This window comes from Chiloscyllium plagiosum, unplaced genomic scaffold, assembly GCF_037043375.1.
Source record: "Chiloscyllium plagiosum isolate Xiang-an unplaced genomic scaffold, Cpla_swu_hap1 HiC_scaffold_27, whole genome shotgun sequence".
In the NCBI taxonomy this organism is placed as follows: Eukaryota; Metazoa; Chordata; class Chondrichthyes; order Orectolobiformes; family Hemiscylliidae; genus Chiloscyllium; species Chiloscyllium plagiosum.
In genome coordinates, this window is record NW_028270165.1 from 12985149 (window position 1) to 13003828 (window position 18680).

An 18680-nucleotide genomic window follows, 5' to 3' on the forward strand; every position below is an offset into this window, starting at 1 on the left:
AAACAGATATACAGGCCTGGAAAGAGGAATTCACAGCAGGGAGGGCCTGTACACTATTTTGTGTGCAGCTGAAGCTTCAGCCACGAAGAAACCCGAGGAATCCCGCCCTGTGGTGAAACCGTGGAAGTGTGGCAACTGCGGGAAAGGCTTCTGTTTTCCGTCTGTGTTGGAGACTCATCGGCGCAGTCACACCGGGGAGAGGCCGTTCTTCTGCCCTGACAGTGAATCCTTTCCCACAACGGCAGTTTCCTTCCCTAAAAAGGACATGAGTGAATCAGATGGGGGTTTTCTCCAGCTCCCCCCACCCATGAAAACAGTTTCATCATTAGATTCTGAACCCAGATTTCTGACCAAATTCCAATTCCGCCATCTGACTCAGCGGAATTCGAACCCGGGAGTCTCAAGAACTGGGTTGATAATCCAGTCAATAACGGTACTCTGTCATCGCTCCTTCAATCCCCTTGCGATGGCACATGAACTCTCTGGTGCCTCCGCAGGTGGGAGGAGCGGGTGAAGCCCTTCCCACAGTGAGAGCAGTTGAACGGCCTCTCCCTGGTGTGGACCCACCGGTGTCTCAGCAGGTTGAAGGAATCACTGAAGGCCTTCCCACACTCGGGGCAACTGAAGGGCCTCTCCCCAGTGTGGATCCGCTTGTGTTTCAGCCTGTCTGAGTAATGGCTGAAGGCCTTCCCGCACTTGGTGCAGGGGAAGGGCCTCTCCCCTGTGTGGACCCGCTGGTGGGTCTGTAGGTTGGAAGCCCAGATAAAGCCCTTCCGACACATGGGGCAACTGAAGGGCCTCTCCCGTGTGGACCCACTGGTGCCTCAGCAGGGCAGAGACCTGGGTAAAGCCCTTTCTGCACTCTGAGCAGATGAACGGCCTCTCCCCAGTGTGGACCCGCTGGTGGGTCAGTAGGTTGGAGGAATTGACGAAGCCCTTCTCACGTTCAGGGCAGGAGAACGGCCTCTCCCCGGTGTGACTGCGCCGATGAGTCTCCAACACAGACAGGAAACAGAAGCCTTTTCTGCAGTTGCCACACTTCCACGGTTTCTCCACAGGGCGGGACTCCTCGGGTTTCTTCATGGCTAAAGCTTCAGCTGCACACAAATTTGTGTACAGGCCCTTCCTGCTGTGAATTCCACTTTCCAGGCCTGTATATCTGTTTCAGGCTGTACACTCGGTGCGCTACAACAGTAGGGTCTCTCATCCAGTCCCACTGATACTGAAAACGCACTCAAACAGGAACCAAAAGCTTTGCTCCTTCTCATAGATCCATAGTTGAAAATTGTTGCGGTCTCAATGGATTGAATGACTGTCAGACATTGACATCAAAGTGAGGATTGAAGACACTGGATAGTCAGAGTCGGAAAGTGCGGCACTGGCAAAACAGCAGGTCAGGCAGCATCTGAGGAGCAGCAAAGTCTGTTTCGAGCATAAGCCCTTCATCTGCTGATGTTGAAACTTCCGTCTTCAGATCTTCAAATACTCTGTTAAAAGAGATTAGAAAAGTTGTCACTGTCAGTCCAGGGTAGAAATTCAGAACAAGGAATTTTACTTGCCGTTGAACATTCTTTTCTTTTGTTATTTCATAAATTTGAAAGCACCATCCCACACTCTCGCCCCTTCTGTTCTCACTCTGCTCTAACTAATTCTCCTGAAGGGGCTGATTCAGCATCTTACAGGGGCAGAAAAGCAAAAACGTCAGGACTGACATCACTGAATTTTGGATAACTCCACCTGAAAGTTAATATCTTTCACAACAACATTGGGATATTGCTGAGAGTGAGCAGGTCTGATTTTGGGGAGTAAAACAAGTGTAAATTCAGGTTGAACTTGCAATACAGCTTCTGGAGAAAAAAAACAGACACGAAATGGTTAACATCCCGGGAAGTGAGAGTGGAATGAGATATTAGGGCATTGACACCGACACCAGAGAGAGACTGAACATACAGACATGGCAAATGTCTAGTGGAAAGCCAGAGTCAGAGATATACAGCACAGAAACTCTCAGTCCAACTTGTCCATGCCGACCAGATATCCCAAATTAATATCGCCCCGTTTGCTGGCACCTGGCTTCTATTCCTCTGTACCCTTCCAATTCATATACCCATCCAGATGCCTTTTAAATGCTGTAATTGTACCAGCCTCCACCACTTTCTCTGGGAGCTCATTCGTTGCAAGCACCACCCTCTGAATGAAAAAGATGCCCGAGGTCCCTTTTAAATCTGCACCCCCATCCCACAGCTCTCACCCTGAACCTGTTACCATCTAGCTCTGGACTCTCCCATCCCAAGGAAAAGGCCTTGTCTATTTACCCTATCCATGCTTCTCATGATTTTATAAACGTCTATAAGGTCACTTCTCAGCCTCCGGCACGCAAGGGGAAATAGCCCCAGTCTGTTTGGCCTCTCACTTTCACTCAAACCCCCTGGCTACATCATTGTAAATCTTTTCTGAACCCTTTCCAGCTTCACATCTTTCCAATAGGAGGGAGACCCGAATTGCACACAATCTCCCAATAATTGCAATGGTTCTGTTGGCTTATGGCAATTTAATTCCAAAATGTTAATTCCTTCATGAGAAGGGAATAATTGGCAATGTAGCTGTGAGAGGTCCCTTGCGGAAGAGTGAAGAACTGAGTGAGAACTTTCCATTATGATGGAGAGCAACAGAGTTGATACTGAGACTGGGGACTTAAATCGAAAGCAAGGAAATTACAGGCACAAAAAGGCTGCAACAAACGAGGGCACATTATTGAAAGAAATGACAAACATTTAGATAGCACCTGGTGCAACTGCAATAGTTGTTCCATCCTGTCTGAAAAATAAAACACAAAAGGTGGCCCAGTCACCGCTAACAAGGGATATTATGGGCAGGACTGGATCCAAAGAAGTGGCATACAAATTAGCTAAAAAAAAAGCAGCTAGTCTGAAGACTGGGAGCAGTTCAGGTTTCAACAAAAGGATTGATTAAAAGGGGAAAATGGGGTTTGTGAAGAGGGAAAAAAGGATTGGTGAAAACAATTACAATTAGAAACAGGCAAAGTTCTCATGTGGAACAAAGATGGCAGACCAATTAACCACATATGTTGCTGATATAATCACAAAAGGAGGGCACAAATAACGTCCCCAAAATGTTGGGGAACACATGGTCCATTGAGAGCAGAACTGAGTAGTCGTAGGGAAATGGTGTTGGAGAAATTGATGGGATTAAAAGTTTACAAATCCCCAGCACCTGGTAATCCACACCCCAGACTATGGCCCGAGATGCATCATGCAGTTGTCCAATTTAGGCTGATCTTAGCAGGACTTCAACACATAATGATAAGGTCTTTGGGAGTATTGCTTAACAAAGAGACCTTGGAGTATAGGTTTATAGCTTCTTAAAAATACATTAGGGAAGTGCGGTGGAGATGGTGGATTCATTAGTTATAATATTCCAAAGTTCTCTAGACGTGAGAAAGATGCATTGAGTTTATTTAAGACTGAGATAGGTAGGTTGTTGATTGTCAAGGTGATCAAAGGTTATGGGGAGAAAGTGGGAGAATGGGGTTGAGAAACCAGTCAACCATGGTGGAGCAGACTCGATGGGCTGAATGGCCTCATTTCTACTCCTATATCTTATGGTCTTCTGGTTCCAGTGGATTTGAAAAATGCTAATGTAACACTTGTATTCAAAAAGGGAGGGAGGCAACCTGTGGGAAATTGCAGACCAGTTAGTTTAACACCTGCTGGTAGAATCAATTATCAAGGAAGCAATATCAGAACGTCTGAAAGTCAAAACTCCATCCATCAGAGTCAGCATGGTTTTATGAAGGGCAAATCAGATTTGACTAAGTTCTTCAAAGATGTAACAAGCAAAGTGGATAATGGTGACCCTGTAGATGTAATACATGTGGTCTTTCAGAAGGCATTTGCTTAATTGCCACACAAAAAGTTAATTCACAGGTGGGATCATATGGGATCAACTTCAATAGGTGACTAGCTGATCGGCAGAAGACAGACAGTCTGAATCTATGGCTTTTTTTTTGGATGGCAAGATGTAACTAGTGGGGTTCCACAGGGTTGGGCCCTTGGGCCCCAGCTATTTACAATCCACATTAGCGACTTGGATACAGGGATAAAAGGTTCTTTTGCCAAATTTGTGAATGACACAAAAAAAGGTGGGACAGTAAATTGCAATAGGAAATAAGAACCTTACAAATGGATATAGATAGGTTAGGAGAGTGGGCCCAAATGTGGCAGATGGAGTTTAAGGTGGATAAGTGTGAGGTCATGCATTTTTGTCAAAAAAAGAAGGAAGGTGACCTACTGTCTAAACAGGGAGAGACTTTGGGGTGCTCTGGTGCAGAGGGTTCTGGGTATCCTCATTAATGAGTCACAGAAAACTAGCATGCAGGTACAGTAGATCAGAAAGTGAGTGAATGCAATGTTGGCTTTGATAGCGAAAGGAATAGAATACAAAAGGTAACGAAATGTTGCTGCAACTAAAAATGGCATTGCTGAGGCTGGACCTGGAGGATTGTGCACAGTGTTAGACCCTTATTTCCCCTCATATGGTTATGGTAGGGGATTTAACTGTCCAAACATTGACCGGGACTGCCATAGGTTTAAAGATTTCGTTGGAGAGGAATTTAAGTGTGTACAAGAAAATTTCTGATTCAGTATGTGGATGTACCTACTAGAGAAGGTGCAAAACTTGACTTACTCTTGGGAAATAAGGCATGGCAGGTGACAGAGGTGTCAGTGGGGGAGCACTTTGGGTCAGCGCCCATAATTCTATTAGTTTTAAAATAGTGATGGAAAAGGATAGACCAGATCTAAAAGTTGAAGTTCTAAATTGGAGGAATCCTAAGTCTGACAGTATTAGGCAAGACCTTTCAAAAGCTAATTGGGAGCAGATGTTCACAGGTAAAGGGACGGCTTGAAAATGGGAAGCCTTCAGAAATTAGATAATGAGACCAGAGATGGTATATTCCTGTTGGGGTGAAAGGAAAGTCTGATAGATGTCGGGAATGCTGGATGACTAGAGAAATTGAGGGTTTGATTTTAAAAAAAAAGGAAGCATATGTCAGGTATAGACAGGATAAATCGAGTGAATTCTTAGAAGAGTATAAAGGTACAAAGTATAAACAAGTATACTTAAGAGGGAAATCAGGAGGTCAAAAAGGGGACATGAGATAGCTTTGGAAAATCGGGTGAAGGAGAATCAAAAGGGTTTTTACAAATACATTAAGGACAAGAGGGTAACTAGGGAGAGAATGGGGCACCTCAAAGATCAGAAAGGTGGATTGTGTGTGGAACCGCAGAAAATGGGGGAGATACTAAATGAGTATTTTGCATCAGTATTTCCTGTGGAAAAGGTTATGGAAGATATAGACTGTAGGGAAATAGATGGTGACATCTTGAAAAATATCCATATTAAAGAGGTGGTGATGCTGGATGTCTCGAAACACAAAGGTGGATAAATACCTGGGACCTTATCAGGTGCCTCTAGAACTCTGTGGGAATCTAGGGAAGTGATTGCTGGACCCCTTGCGGAGATATCTGTAAATCAATAGTCACAGGAGAGGTACCAGAAGTCCAGAGGTTGGTTAACTTCTGAACTCAATTTTTCTTGCTAATGTACCATTGCCTTGCTGATTGCTTGTTGCTCCTGTCTGACAACTGGCATTGATTGGTGTAGGAGGACGCTGAGGCCCCTTTGTACGTCCATTCCTGATGAAAGACCCATGCCCAAAACGGCGACTCTCCTGCTCCTCCGTTGCTGTCTGACCTGCTGTTTTTCCAGCACCACATTTTTCGACTCTGATCTCCAGTTCTCACTTTATCCACACCCCAATATATCACCATTTAAATAATGCACCTCCTTTCTGCTTTTGTTTTACTGCAAATGCTATAACTTCACATTGTGGTACTGTATTTGCCATGTGTTTGTCAACTGTGGACTTCTCTACATCGGGGAGACCAAGAGTAAACTTGAAAAACGGTTCGCCGAACATCGCAGCCGGGTCCGCAGAGAATGACGGGTCCTCCCAGTCACCACCCATTTTAATGCCCCATCTACAGTTCCCCCTACACTTTCCCCCACCGCCCACTCCGCCACGAAGAACGTTTACACCCAAAACATCGCCTTGTCCACCTCCTTATGCTGCCTGGCTTAGTGTGTTCTTGCAGTCTCCTGCCGATGTATTTTGCCAATTGAGACACAGATCTGGACCAACTTTTCCAGTGTATGTCTCGGCCTGGATTCACTCCTTTTCCTTTCAGTTGCTGCAAGTCAACAACCGAACCCCAGAATGAGAAAAAGTGAAATGGAAAAAGTGGGTGAGAAAAGAGACTACCATACTCACAGATGTTGGGCGGAGAAAGGAGGTTGGAGTCTGGGGTGAAGCTCAATCTACATTCCAAAGAGAGGAGCACCAGCAGCAGCTTCAGAAGCTCGTGGTCCAACTTCCGCATTCAGACAATGCAGTGGCTCTTATTGGCAGGAAGACCAATCTCCTACTGGTCCGCCAGGGCTTCCGATTGGTCCATCAAAAACAGGTCGCGCGCCTTTCATTTTGGCAGCGATGAGCATGCGCACTGCGTTGCTGACACCAGCAAATATTGGCAAAAGACTCTTGTGGGGTTCTAGTTTTACGGACAGATTTTAAGTGTCCAAATGCAAATAGGAAAACAAAGGTAGAGCAACAATTTTGTTCCCCCGTGGCTCGACATTTTATTGCTTTTGCATTTTGTCTGGCTGATCAACTTTTGTATGTCTTTTCCGCATGTTTGGGGGGAGGGGAGCCCAGAACTGGAGGGCATAGGTTGAGGATGAGAGGGGAAAGATTTCTGAGGATCTTAAGGGCCAACCTTTTTGCACAAAGGGTGGTATGTGTATGCAATGAAGTGATGGAGGCTGGTACAGTTACAATATTTAAAATGAATTCTCATAGGGCTATGAATAGGAAGGATTCAGAGGGAAATGGGCCAAATGCTGGCAAATGGGTCACTAGATTAATTTAGTTTGTTTCTGTGCTATACAAATCTATAACTCTATTTTGACATAGTCAAAACCAATTTCATGAGACTAAGAATAGGCCATTCACCCCTTACAGCTTGTCCTGAGCTGTGGCCTAACTGCGCCTATTTCAATGCTAGTTTCAGAAGATTTCAGCAACTCTTAAAAATTGAACATGCTTTCAGACATTAATGATGTTTCTGAATGTATAATTTTAGCTATTCTCAATTTTAAAGATCAGCCATTTGTCACCCGTCCTGACTCCAAGTTGAGTCATCACCATCTATTCTCTCTCTCTTCTGAAAAGGCCTTGATACAGTAAACAAAGAGGGCTCGAGGCATGAGAAAGGATGGGGAGAAAAGAGAGAGAATGGATGAGAGGGCAGAGGGTGGTGTGTAGAGAAACAGAAAATGGACAGGAACAGAGGGTGGGGTTAGAGAAAGATTGGGGGGCAGAGGTTAGTGGGGGGGGAGGGAAGAGAAAGACCTGCAGGGCAAAGGGTAGGGGGCAAAGTGAGAGAATGGGGCAGCAGAGAATGGTGGAGGGGGCCAAGGGAGAATGGGGTACAGAGCATTGTGGGGTAGAGAAATAGTGGAGTGCAGAGGGTGAGGGGAGAGAGAATAGATGGGACTCATTGGATTGCAGGAGAATGGACAGAGGGCAGAACGTGGGTGGAGAAAGAGAATATATGGGGGAACAGAGGGATGGAGAGCAGAGGGTTTGGGGGAGAGAGAAAATGCATAGGGTGTCAGAAGATGGGAAGAGGGACTAGACAGGGATGCAGAGGGTGGGGGTGAGAGAAAGAAAGAGAGACAGAATGGACGGTGTGCCGGGGGTGATGAGGGAATGGACAGGGGTGCCGTGGGTGGAACGGGGGAATGGAGAGGGGGGAGCCATGAATGGCGGGGGAGAATTGATGGGGGTGCTGTGGGTGCCACAGGGGAGAATGGGCAGGTCGTGCCGTAGTTGGTGGGGGAGAATGGACAGAGTGCTGTGGGTGGCAGGAAGAATGGTCAGAGGATGCTGTGGGTGGCGGGGAGAATGGATGGGGGGCGCTGTGAGTGGCAGGGAGAATGGACAGTGGCACTGTGGTTGGCAGGGGGTAAGGCCAGAGGCACTGTGGTGTTAGAGGAATGGATAGGTGGTGCTGTGGGGATGTTTGGGTCTTGGAGGGAGATGGTGGTGGTGAAAGCATCCCACTCACTCCCAGCATCCCCTTCTCTGCACACATGCGGTGCACATTTTTGTGAGTCTGGATGGGATGCTGTTTGGAGGGTCAGTGGCCTGCTCCCACACTGTAGGGATACTATGATTAGGAGAGCTGTCAAACCAACAACTTCTAATTGGTGAAGTAAAAGACCAGGAGCCCATCTTTAAGCAGTTTTCCATTGATTCACTCAAACTGCGCTTTCAATTGAATTCCTTGAATTTAATGTGTTCCGTTGTAGTTTAATTATGATCCATGAAAAGCAACATCCAGTCACATCTGTGGGCAGAACCAACTCAACTGACTGAAGAAGTGTAACAACTCTTCTGTATGCACTTTAGGTGTGACATCCTCTCTCTCTCTCTCTCTGTTGACCCAACGGGATTACCAGGGCTAGGATTACCACTCTCAAAATACAATTGCTGTTTGCTTCTGCTGCTTAACATAAGGATTTAAAAGCTGCTAGCCTGATCTCGCAGAAAGCACGAAACAGAATGTTCACTTGTGCCTGCGCAGAGATAAAATTTCATTTGGAATAGATCACAAAATAACAACAGGTGCCAATCCCACAACTCTGTGTTACACATGGAGGGAGGGGAGGGGAAGGAAAGTGTTTTACTCTCAGACTTTAGAGGGGAGGACAAAGTTTCAGCCAGTGGGAAGTTAAAATTAAACCCTGTGCTGTTTTCTGTTATAAAAACTCAAATCGCATGGATTTGGGGGAAATAAAAAATGAAGGAAAGGGAGTTTGCAAAGTTTCCAAGCCCCCACAACACACACACAATTCCCACTGCTCAGCCGGAGACAGTGCTGCCCCCCTCTGTTTAGGAGTAAACTCTGGAAAGGTGGTGGTATTGATAGTGAGGAGGATGGTCTCCGGCTACACTTTGATACCAATCAGCTGGAAAATGGGGCAGAGAGATGGAATTTAATCTCCAGGCATTCTGGGAAATGTAATAATGGAAGAAAGTAATCAATAAATAGTAGGTCCCTACAGAGTGCTGAGGAACAAAAGAACCTTGCTGTCCAAGTCCAGAGATCCCGAAGGTATCAGTACAGATAAAACGAGGGAGTGAGGAAGGCATAGATTTGTATTTTTTTCATACAGAGGGTGGTACGTGTGTGCAATGGGCTGCCAGAGGAAGTGATGGGAGCTGGTACCATTATAACATTTAAAAGGCATCTGGTTGGGTATATGTATTGGAACCAATGAGAGAGATAGGGGTCAAATACTGGCAAATGGGTCACGAGATTAATTTAGGGTATCCAGTCAGCATGGGTGAGCTGGACTGCAGAGTCTGTTTCTGTGCTGCATGACTCTACCCACCGAATTCAATGCAAGTTTCAGAAACATGTCTGCAGCTTTATGCTTTTAGATTAACAATGTTTCTGAATATATCAATTCAGCTGTTCTCAATTTTAACGATCAGCCATTTCTTGTGCTCCCCTGTCTTCCAGGTTGAGTCATCACATCCATTCTCTCTATTTCCCGAGAAGGGCTTGATACAGCAATCAAAGAGGGCTCGAGGTACGAGAAAGGATGGGGGGAAGGTAGAAGGGAGAGAGAATGGACAGGGGTGCAGAGGGTGGGGGGAACGAGAGAGAAAGAGAATGGATAGGGGAGCAGAGGGTAGAGGGAGAGAGAGAGAAAAAATGGACAGGGGACAGAGGGTGGAGGGGAGGAGAAAGACTTGGGGACAGAGAATGGGGGGGAGAGAGAGAATGGCTGGACAGAGAGATTTGGTGAGTGCAGACTGTAAGGAGAGAGAGAGAATGCACGGGGACAGTGGGTTGGGGAAGTGACAGCTCAAATTCCACCTTACCCAGGAATGGTGTCAGTGTTCCATGAACTTGAACCCACTCCATCCACAGCAGACTTGGGGGCAGTCGTTTCTCAATAGACACAAGACAGTAGATTCATATAATCCCTATGGGCCATTCGGCCCATAAAATTCAGACTGACCTTCCCAACAGCATCCCACCCACTTTCCCTGCAGTTCCCCATAGTTAACCCACCCTAGGTTGCAGATCCCTGGACACTTCAGCATGGCCAATCCACCCTAAACTTCAGATGGTTAGACTGTCGGAGGAAACTGGAGCACCCAGAGTTCACCCACGCAGACACAAAGGTGAGAACATGCCAAAGTCCACACAGAGAGCTACATGAGAGTGGAATTGAACCCAAGTCCGTGGTACTGTGAGGCAGTGGTGCGAACCACTGAGCCACCGTGCCACCCAGAGCTTTGAAGTTCTGCTTTGTCTTTGTAGCTTTTGACTTCTCATGAGCCTTCAGCAGAGGCTCTCTCTGACATTGTTAGACCATGCCCGCTGCAACTTCCCTTTTCCATTTCTCCAGCCCTGAGCACACCGGTTCCCAAATCCTGGCGCCAGGCAGACACTGATGCAATTTGGTCTTCTGCTGCCAAATGCAGAGAATGGTGACAATCCCTGCCACTATTCTCTCCCTGCCCACCACTGCCCCCTCCCCAACATTGTTCTTTCTCCCACCACACAGCCAGTTAGCTCCTCGCTCGTACGGACCGCTCTCAGATCCCCTTTATTAGATTAGATTACTTACAGTGTGGAAACAGGCCCTTCGGCCCAACAAGTCCACACCGACCCGCCGAAGCGTAACCCACCCATACCCCTACATTTACCCCTTTACCTAACACTACGGGCAATTTAGCATGGCCAATTCACCTGACATGCACATCTTTGGACTGTGGGAGGAAACCGGAGAAACCGGAGGAAACCCACACAGACACGTGGAGAATGTGCAAACTCCACACAGTCAGTCGCCTGAGGTGGGAATTGAACCCGGGTCTCTGGTGCTGTGAGGCAGCAGTGCTAACCGCAGTGCTAACCACTGTGCCACTGTGCCACCGTGCCGCCCGTTCTGTCTGACTTTTGCTGACATCCTCCTGACCCTGTCCACTGACCCAGTCAGAAGGCTTTGTACGTAGAGGAAAGACCATCTCCCAGAATAAAGTGTCCAGTTAACTTTCCCCTTTTCTCCCAACGTGTCTGCAGCCCGGCTTCCAGCTGCATCTTTCTGATCCGAAGGTCCACCAGCCTGTGTTTGCCCTGGATCACAGTACCGACTTCCGCAAATCGAAAGACAAGCCCCACCCTGCCCTCTCCAATGTGTGTTATGCAACTGCTTAATCGTTTCTGGTAGCTGAGCAGAGGCTGATAGCCAAATTTAGAACCCCATGAGGGTGGTCTCAACTGGGACATTGGGTTCATGTCACATTACAGGTGACCCCACTACACTATACACTCTCTCTCTCTCACTCTCACACTCATGCTCGCTCTCAGACACACACACACATGCACACACCCTCTCACAGGCTTATACTCCATTACTCACACACTTTACCAAGCACGCACATACACAGACACACACATCAGTCTATGGTGTGAATTTGCAATTGCAGGATTTTAATTGCAAGTACATTCTATTTTGCTCAAAAAACGCACAATCTTCAGACAGTCTATCCATGTAATATGTTATAAATTCTACGATGGAAAAAGAACCAGTCTGACTCAAAATTGGGATACAAACAGACTTTGACATGAGTGAATCTCATGGGATATTTTTTTCCCAGAATATGGTTTCATCATTAGATTCTGAACCCCAGATTTCTGACTGAATTCGAATTCTGCCATCTGCCACAGTGTGATTCGAACCCAGGAGTCCCCAAAGCTGGGTTGATAGTCCAGTTGATAATGGCACTCGGCTGTCATTCCTTCAATCACCCTGCAGTGGCCTCCACAGGTGGGAGGAGGGGGTAAAGCCCTTCCCACACTGACAGCAGGTGAGCAGGCTGTCTCTGGTGTGGGACCCGCTGGTGCGTCTGCAGACTGGAAGAATCAATGAATTTCTTTCTGCATTCGGAGCAGGTGATTGGCCGCTCCCTGTTGTGGACCCGCTGGTGAGCTTCTAAAATCTCAAAACAAATAATCAAGAAAGAACCCACTCTATTCACTACCGCAGACTTACAGCAAGGTTACACATTAAAAACTATGCACTTGTCTGTTTCTGTGCTGTGAGCTCTCCCACACAGATTCCACCAAGACCAGTTGTGAATTTTGTGTTTGTTAATTTTTCCTAGCCTCACTCCAATGTTCAGAGATACATGATTTCAAACAACAAAGGCAGTAACTACATAGATTCACTGCTGTGTCAGCTAGCAGTGTAGGATTTTCTCTCTATCTCTCTCTTTCAGACCATGTGCTCACTGCCATTAGCTGTCTTTCTCTCTTTTAAAAGTGCTGTTGACTTGATTTTTTTTACTCCAAAGTTCCAAAACAATGCAACAGCATATAAAACAGTAATTGCTGCTCCTGGAATTCAAGGAAGTAGCCTCCAACACTGAAAATATCTTTAAAAAAGAGCAGCTCTGACAGCCACAAATTTTCTCAGCCTCCATCTTGGATTAGTTCTTGGTGAACATTCCCATCTCCCAGGTTACAGTTATTGAAATAATCTGCTTTTCTATTTTTGCTACCAAAGTGGATAACCTCACATTTATCCACACTAAACTGAACCTGGCATACATTTACCCACTCACTCAGCCTGTCCAAATAACATTGCATCCTCCTCACAGCTCACCCTTCCACCCAGCTTTGTGTCATCTGCAATTTGTGATATATTCCAATTAGTTTCTCATCTAAATCACTGACATATACTGTGAATATCTGGGGTCCTAGTCCCAATCCCTGCAGTTCCCCAATCATGAATAATTATACAACATCGGTCTGCCTGATCCTCCCTGACTGACCGTACAAAATAGCAGATGTTAGCCTTATACATGTAATTAACAGGACTAAGACCATTTATAATTCTGCCTCCCAAGACCTAATTCACCTCAGAATGCAGCCTTTTGCCTGAAAAATGGGCGAGTTCTGAGAAATTTTACAAGGTAATAATCATATCCAGCCTGTAGTCCGGCACCCGGCAGAAACTATCAGATTGGATTATTACCTGTCTCCACCAAGCAGTGCATCGTGTCGTTGATGTGGGTAAAGTCTTAACATGTAAACCTAGCTCAGGCGAAGAGGCTGAGGAGTTCCTTACCCGTTTTAAGGAATGCTATGGTGCTTCCTCTGGTGACGCTAACTACCTACAAGGGTGATCATCCCAATTTAATGCCCTATGTTTGACTCTCTTACCTGATCAGGTACAGAAAGCTATTAAAACCCACAATATCCGCTGGCAAGATGCTGAGGTTGCACAATTCAGCCGAGAGGTTTGTTACTTCTGAGAATGAAAGGATCCCAAGAGTAAGACAGAACTTGCCCAAACTACAGTGGCTAAACTTAAACCCAGGATTCAAAGTAGACCTTTTCGTCTGCAAGGTCAGTCAAGCTAGCAAATGAAACCCTCATACTAACGTCCAGTATGGCACGACAGTAGAAATGGTACTGTGTATTCACAACATCCCAATGGACCTTGCGGTCCTCCTATGTATCCTTCCCCAACAGTCCATGATGCCCCTATACACCCTCTCATGACTCTTCCCTGCCTCCCCTACCCCCGAGAGTCCCCCAACAACTACACCTTTGTTTCAATTGCAGTGAACCAGGACATTGGTCCAAGAACTGCCCTTTCCATAGCAGTCCCTGGTTCATCACCGCAGTAAAAACAACAGACAATCTCCTGGTCTCCCTCCCCAGTGATCTCAGCAGGTTGCCCTTTTACTGCACAAAACCCTTTTCAAAACTGACTCCCGGATATAGGGCAGCTTCCTGCTTTGAATTTTCCCATACTTACCGCTAGCCCAGAGGATGGACCTATGCTAATTCTTAACCATAATGGCCATGATATTGAATTTATGTTTGACACAGGAGCCACTGTTTCATCACTTCCCGTCCATCTTGCTAATGCTTTTGATTTTCAAATCTTGGACGATAATGAAATCCTGCAATGTTTTGATAGTTCCTCTAATAAACATGCATACGCTGTCTCTCTGACAGTGGTGTGGAAAACTTGTGTCACGCTCCCTTTTTGCTTTGCTGTTACTAATGGATTACGTATCCCTCTACTCGCTAGAGATCTCCTCTGTCCTCTAAATATTACTATTGAATGTCATGATGATGGTATCCTGATTCAGGATCCACCTCATTTTGTTCAATGCATCAATACCAAACCAAAGCCTCCTCGATGGTGGTCATTTGATTTGGATCCTTATGCTTTTGATCCTATTTTACATAACGTCCCTCACCCCCACATTACTTTAGCTTATGATCTCAGGCTTGAACACACTATAATCCCTTACTGGGCCCTACTCGGCACGCTTGGGTGATTGGTGAGATCAGGTCACCAGCTGGTGGCGTTCTTTTCGTGTCAGTTCCACTTCATAGCTGGAAAACTGGCCCTCTCATTTTCCCCTGTGTCACCACTCATTTGAACCCAAAACACAAAGCCCAAGAAGTAGGTTTTGACGCTAAGACTCTTTTTGACCATGCTGATCAAACTTGCCGTGAAATTCAGCTGCTCACTCAAGGATCAATAATATTTTATGCACATCCTTAGTCATTTCACGGCAGCCTTCATCATCATTATGCCCACCATCACCCGCAGGACGTAGTATATCCTGGAGTCTGGGTGGACTCTAAAACACAAATGGGCCTTGCTAAGGTCCCACCCATCATTGTTATGATCAAACCTAATTCTGTCCTCCTGTCTATATCTCAATACCCCCTGAAACCAGAAGGTGAAGCTGGCATTCAACCTGTCATTGATTCATTTCTACCGCAAGGCCTTCTAGTCCCATGCCATTCTTCTGTCAATACACCTATCTTTCCGATCCCTAAACCGGGACATCCTGAATGTCGTTCACGACCTTCGTGAAGTAAATAAAATCATTGAGGCTCATAATCCTCCAGTTGCTATTCCTGCTACTATCCTCAGCCAAGATCCAGTTGATGCCAAGCTCTTCACTATCGTTGACCTCCAACATGCATTCTTTTGTCTTCCTTTGCATCCAATAGCCCAATACATTTTTGCCTCCTTTTAAGGGCCACCAATATATGTGGACTTGGCTACCTCAAGGGTTTATTCAGTCGCCGACACCCTATTCAGAGATTCTTCACGCCCAGCTTGAATTATTTGAATTTTCTGGAGACACTACCCTAGTTCAATACATCGATGACCTCCTCGCTAGCTCTGACAAAGTGTCCAATCACACTGACTCCACTACCTTTCTCGAACATCCACATCAATGTGGCTATATTGTACCACCAAGCAAAGTTAAGACTAATCAGAAAGAAGTTAAGTTCCTAGGTACTCTCATTTCTGAATTTGATCGGTGCTTGACACCTGAACGTATTGATCCTATTCTTTGTATTGCCCCTCCAACCACTCCTAAACAGATACGGTAGTTTCTCGACCTCATCAATTATTGCCGACAATGGATTCCTAATTGTGCCCTTCTGATCAAAAATTATCTCCCCGTCGTCGATTAGTGAGCCTTAACGGTATGAACTCACCCCATAACAACTACAAGTCTTTACGGAGCTTAAAACTACCCTCTCTTCAGCACCCATGCTAGGCCGACGTTTGTATGACTGCCACTTTCATCTTTATGTTGCCAGCCTTGATACCTGTGCTTCAGCTGTTCTCACCCAGCAACATTGCTCCTCTTGGCGCCCTATTGCCTATTTTTCTACTAAGCTTGACCCTGTTGCTCACGGTATGCCTTCCTGCATCCAGATTCTCTCTGCCATCCATACTATGGAAGTGGCTGCCTCTAATATAACTTTACATCAAAATGTAGAAGTCTGTACCTCACATTCTGCAGTATCCTTGCTGATTTCTAAATATACTCAACACCTCGTTAAGGTTCGTCTCAGTCGCTGTGAGATTTCATTACTTCTGAATCCGTTTCTCTCCTTTAAATGCTGCTCTAACACTAACCCCCCTACATTCCTACAGGAAGAACCGCTTGAACTGCCTGATCCTCCCCATGATTGTGTTCTCAAAGATGAACTTGTTACTAAACCATGTCCTGATCTGACGGACGACACAGATGTGATCAACAAAACGGATCAAGATGCAGGGAAGATACCTGCCCAACTGTCGTCTGATTCATATGGATGGAAGTTTACTTGCTGGCTATGATCGCTGTGTGGATGGATCGTGTGGATTGTACTGATAGTCCCTGGTCTCATCCTAGGAATATACACTGTCGTCCGCTTATACGTGAAATGGACTGTACATTTGTTTTTCACCTAAGCCAAAGAAGAGTCTGCTTAATTGACCCTTGTCTAACCCTCTACCTCCATGCTCGAACTTCCATGCTGAAATCCAGTATCTTTCAGACTCTGCACCTCTGGACGATGACCTAGCAGAGGAGGCACTTGACTTATTTGAAAAAACAAATTGACTGAATGGACTAATTGTTATAAGCCAAGTAGTAGTCATGAAATAACAAAAGAAGGGAATAAGAAAGTCTATAGCCATAAAAGCACATTTGCTGCACACTAGAAAATAGACAGGCAGGGAGGCTTGGTAAAAGGGGAGAACTCAAGGTATGCAGAAGATAACCAAGTGATAACAGGATGCCCTAAGGCAATTAAGTACATTTGCCTTAACAGTGAATCTGTGCAAATAGGACAAAGAGTGATAACATTCATGGCTGTTCCCTTGTGAAATTAATGACAGCATTTGATTCTGACCCCGAAACGAAACTTGGTACTGTCAAAAGCCTTGTAATTGGCAGTCAGGTCCTGTGAATTATAATGGATTCTTATTACCCTTTGCAAGCTAGGCAAACAGAGGGAAAAACACCTTTGCTGTTAAAAGTCCCTGGCTTGAGAATTCAAAAGGACAAGAGAGAGGAACCATTATAGCGCTGGGGCTCCCGAAGCCATTAAAAAATTACCTGCGTTGGATTGAACGTAATTGCATTTTTGAGACTTTATGATGGTATTGAGTAGCCATTACCGGTTATTAAATATGAACTCTGTAAAAGGTAATGTTGACGAAGCTTTAACTTACTTGCTGTTCTTGCAGACCACTCTACAGACCTTTCAGACTGCCCCACTGTCAATTCCAACTAATCAGATTTTATGTCTTATTTGAATCACAACCCTGAAAAGAGAACATGTTTAATTCGAAGACTAATGAATCAGTTTAAATGCAACCTTTTGGTAACATCTCAGCCTCGGGTACAGTATGATTCGGTGCCTAAAAAGCAGGAGTCTGCTCCTAGCTTAGAAATTATTCTCGGCCTAACATTGAAGAGATTCTGGCACAATGTGTCAGGAAGCCATTTTATGGTCAAAAGTTTGCCCTCCTGCTCAGAAGCCGTTTTGGAAAATAGTTGTATCTGACTTGTGACCTGTGCAAGGTTAGGAACTCTCCAATTAGCTCAGACTAGTACCTCTTTATGATAGGAGTTTATCTCGCTAGCAGGCACCTAACTCGGCTGGATATGTTTTTCCCACCTGATGAATGGCTTAGGGCCTGTAGGAGTGATTAGTCAAACATACAGAGACGTGTCAATTAACTTTTCTTCCTTACGAATTAAGAACATGCAATGTTTTTGTAAACTTTTGTGTAAAGGAAACCACTTTGTAGCAGTACATCAGAGTAACCTGCCAGGACACTTGAAGAGTTGGTCCCCTACTCTCCAAGGTTTCTAGACCCTAGCGAGTTTAGCTTATCGGTATCAGTGGAGCTATTGCTAAATAAAGGGGTGAACTAAAATTAAACTAAACTGCCTGTAAGAGAATTTATTTTATTCCAGACTGTCAAAGAGTACGACCTCTGGGACGAATCGTGAGAGGCTACAGGTCTGACTCCACAAGGGATTCCCTGGGCTGTCTCAACTCCCTACTTTAACACTCCAACTCATCCATGTTGACAAGTTAGCCTAAACAGTCTAGTCCCATTTGCTAGCACTCGGCCCATATCCCTCTAAACCCTTCCATCTAGATTCCATTCAAATGTTGTAATTATACCAGCCTTCATGACTTCCTCAAGCAGCTAATTCCATACCCACACCAGCCTTTGCGTTAAAAGGTTGTCCCTTAAGTCCCTTTTATTTATTTGCCCTCTCACCCTAAATGTATGCCATCAAGTTCTAGACTCCTCCCAACTCAGAAAAAGACCTTGTCTGTTTATCCTATCAATGTCCCTCATGATTTTATAAATCTCTATAAGGTCGCCTCTCAGCCTCCAACGCTCCAGGGAAAACAGCACCAACCTATTCAGCTTATCCCAATAGCTCAAATCCTCCAACCCTGGCAATGTCCTTCTAACTCTTTTCTGAACCCTTTCAAGTTTCACAACAAACTTCTGACAGGTAGGAGACCAAAACTGCACACAATATTCTAAAAGTGGTCGAACCAGTGCCCTGCACAGCTGCAACATCACCTCCCAACTTCAATACTTGATACTCTGACCAATAAAGGAAAGCATTCCAAACAAAGTGTATAAGTCCTCCTCTGATATGCTTT

General features: G+C 45.4%; 1 protein-coding gene across 1 annotated transcript in view; it reads right to left on the minus strand.

Moving 5' to 3' along the window:
• Positions 1-223: 223 nt before the first annotated feature.
• The window catches only part of LOC148143153 (uncharacterized), a 46718-nt gene continuing 28261 nt past the window's right edge, over positions 224-18680 (minus strand). Inside the window, 3 exon segments of the mRNA XM_087974055.1 lie at positions 224-798; positions 800-1065; positions 7258-7262. Coding sequence (XP_087830181.1) covers positions 453-798; positions 800-1065; positions 7258-7262 — 617 coding nt within the window. The 3' untranslated portion in view covers positions 224-452.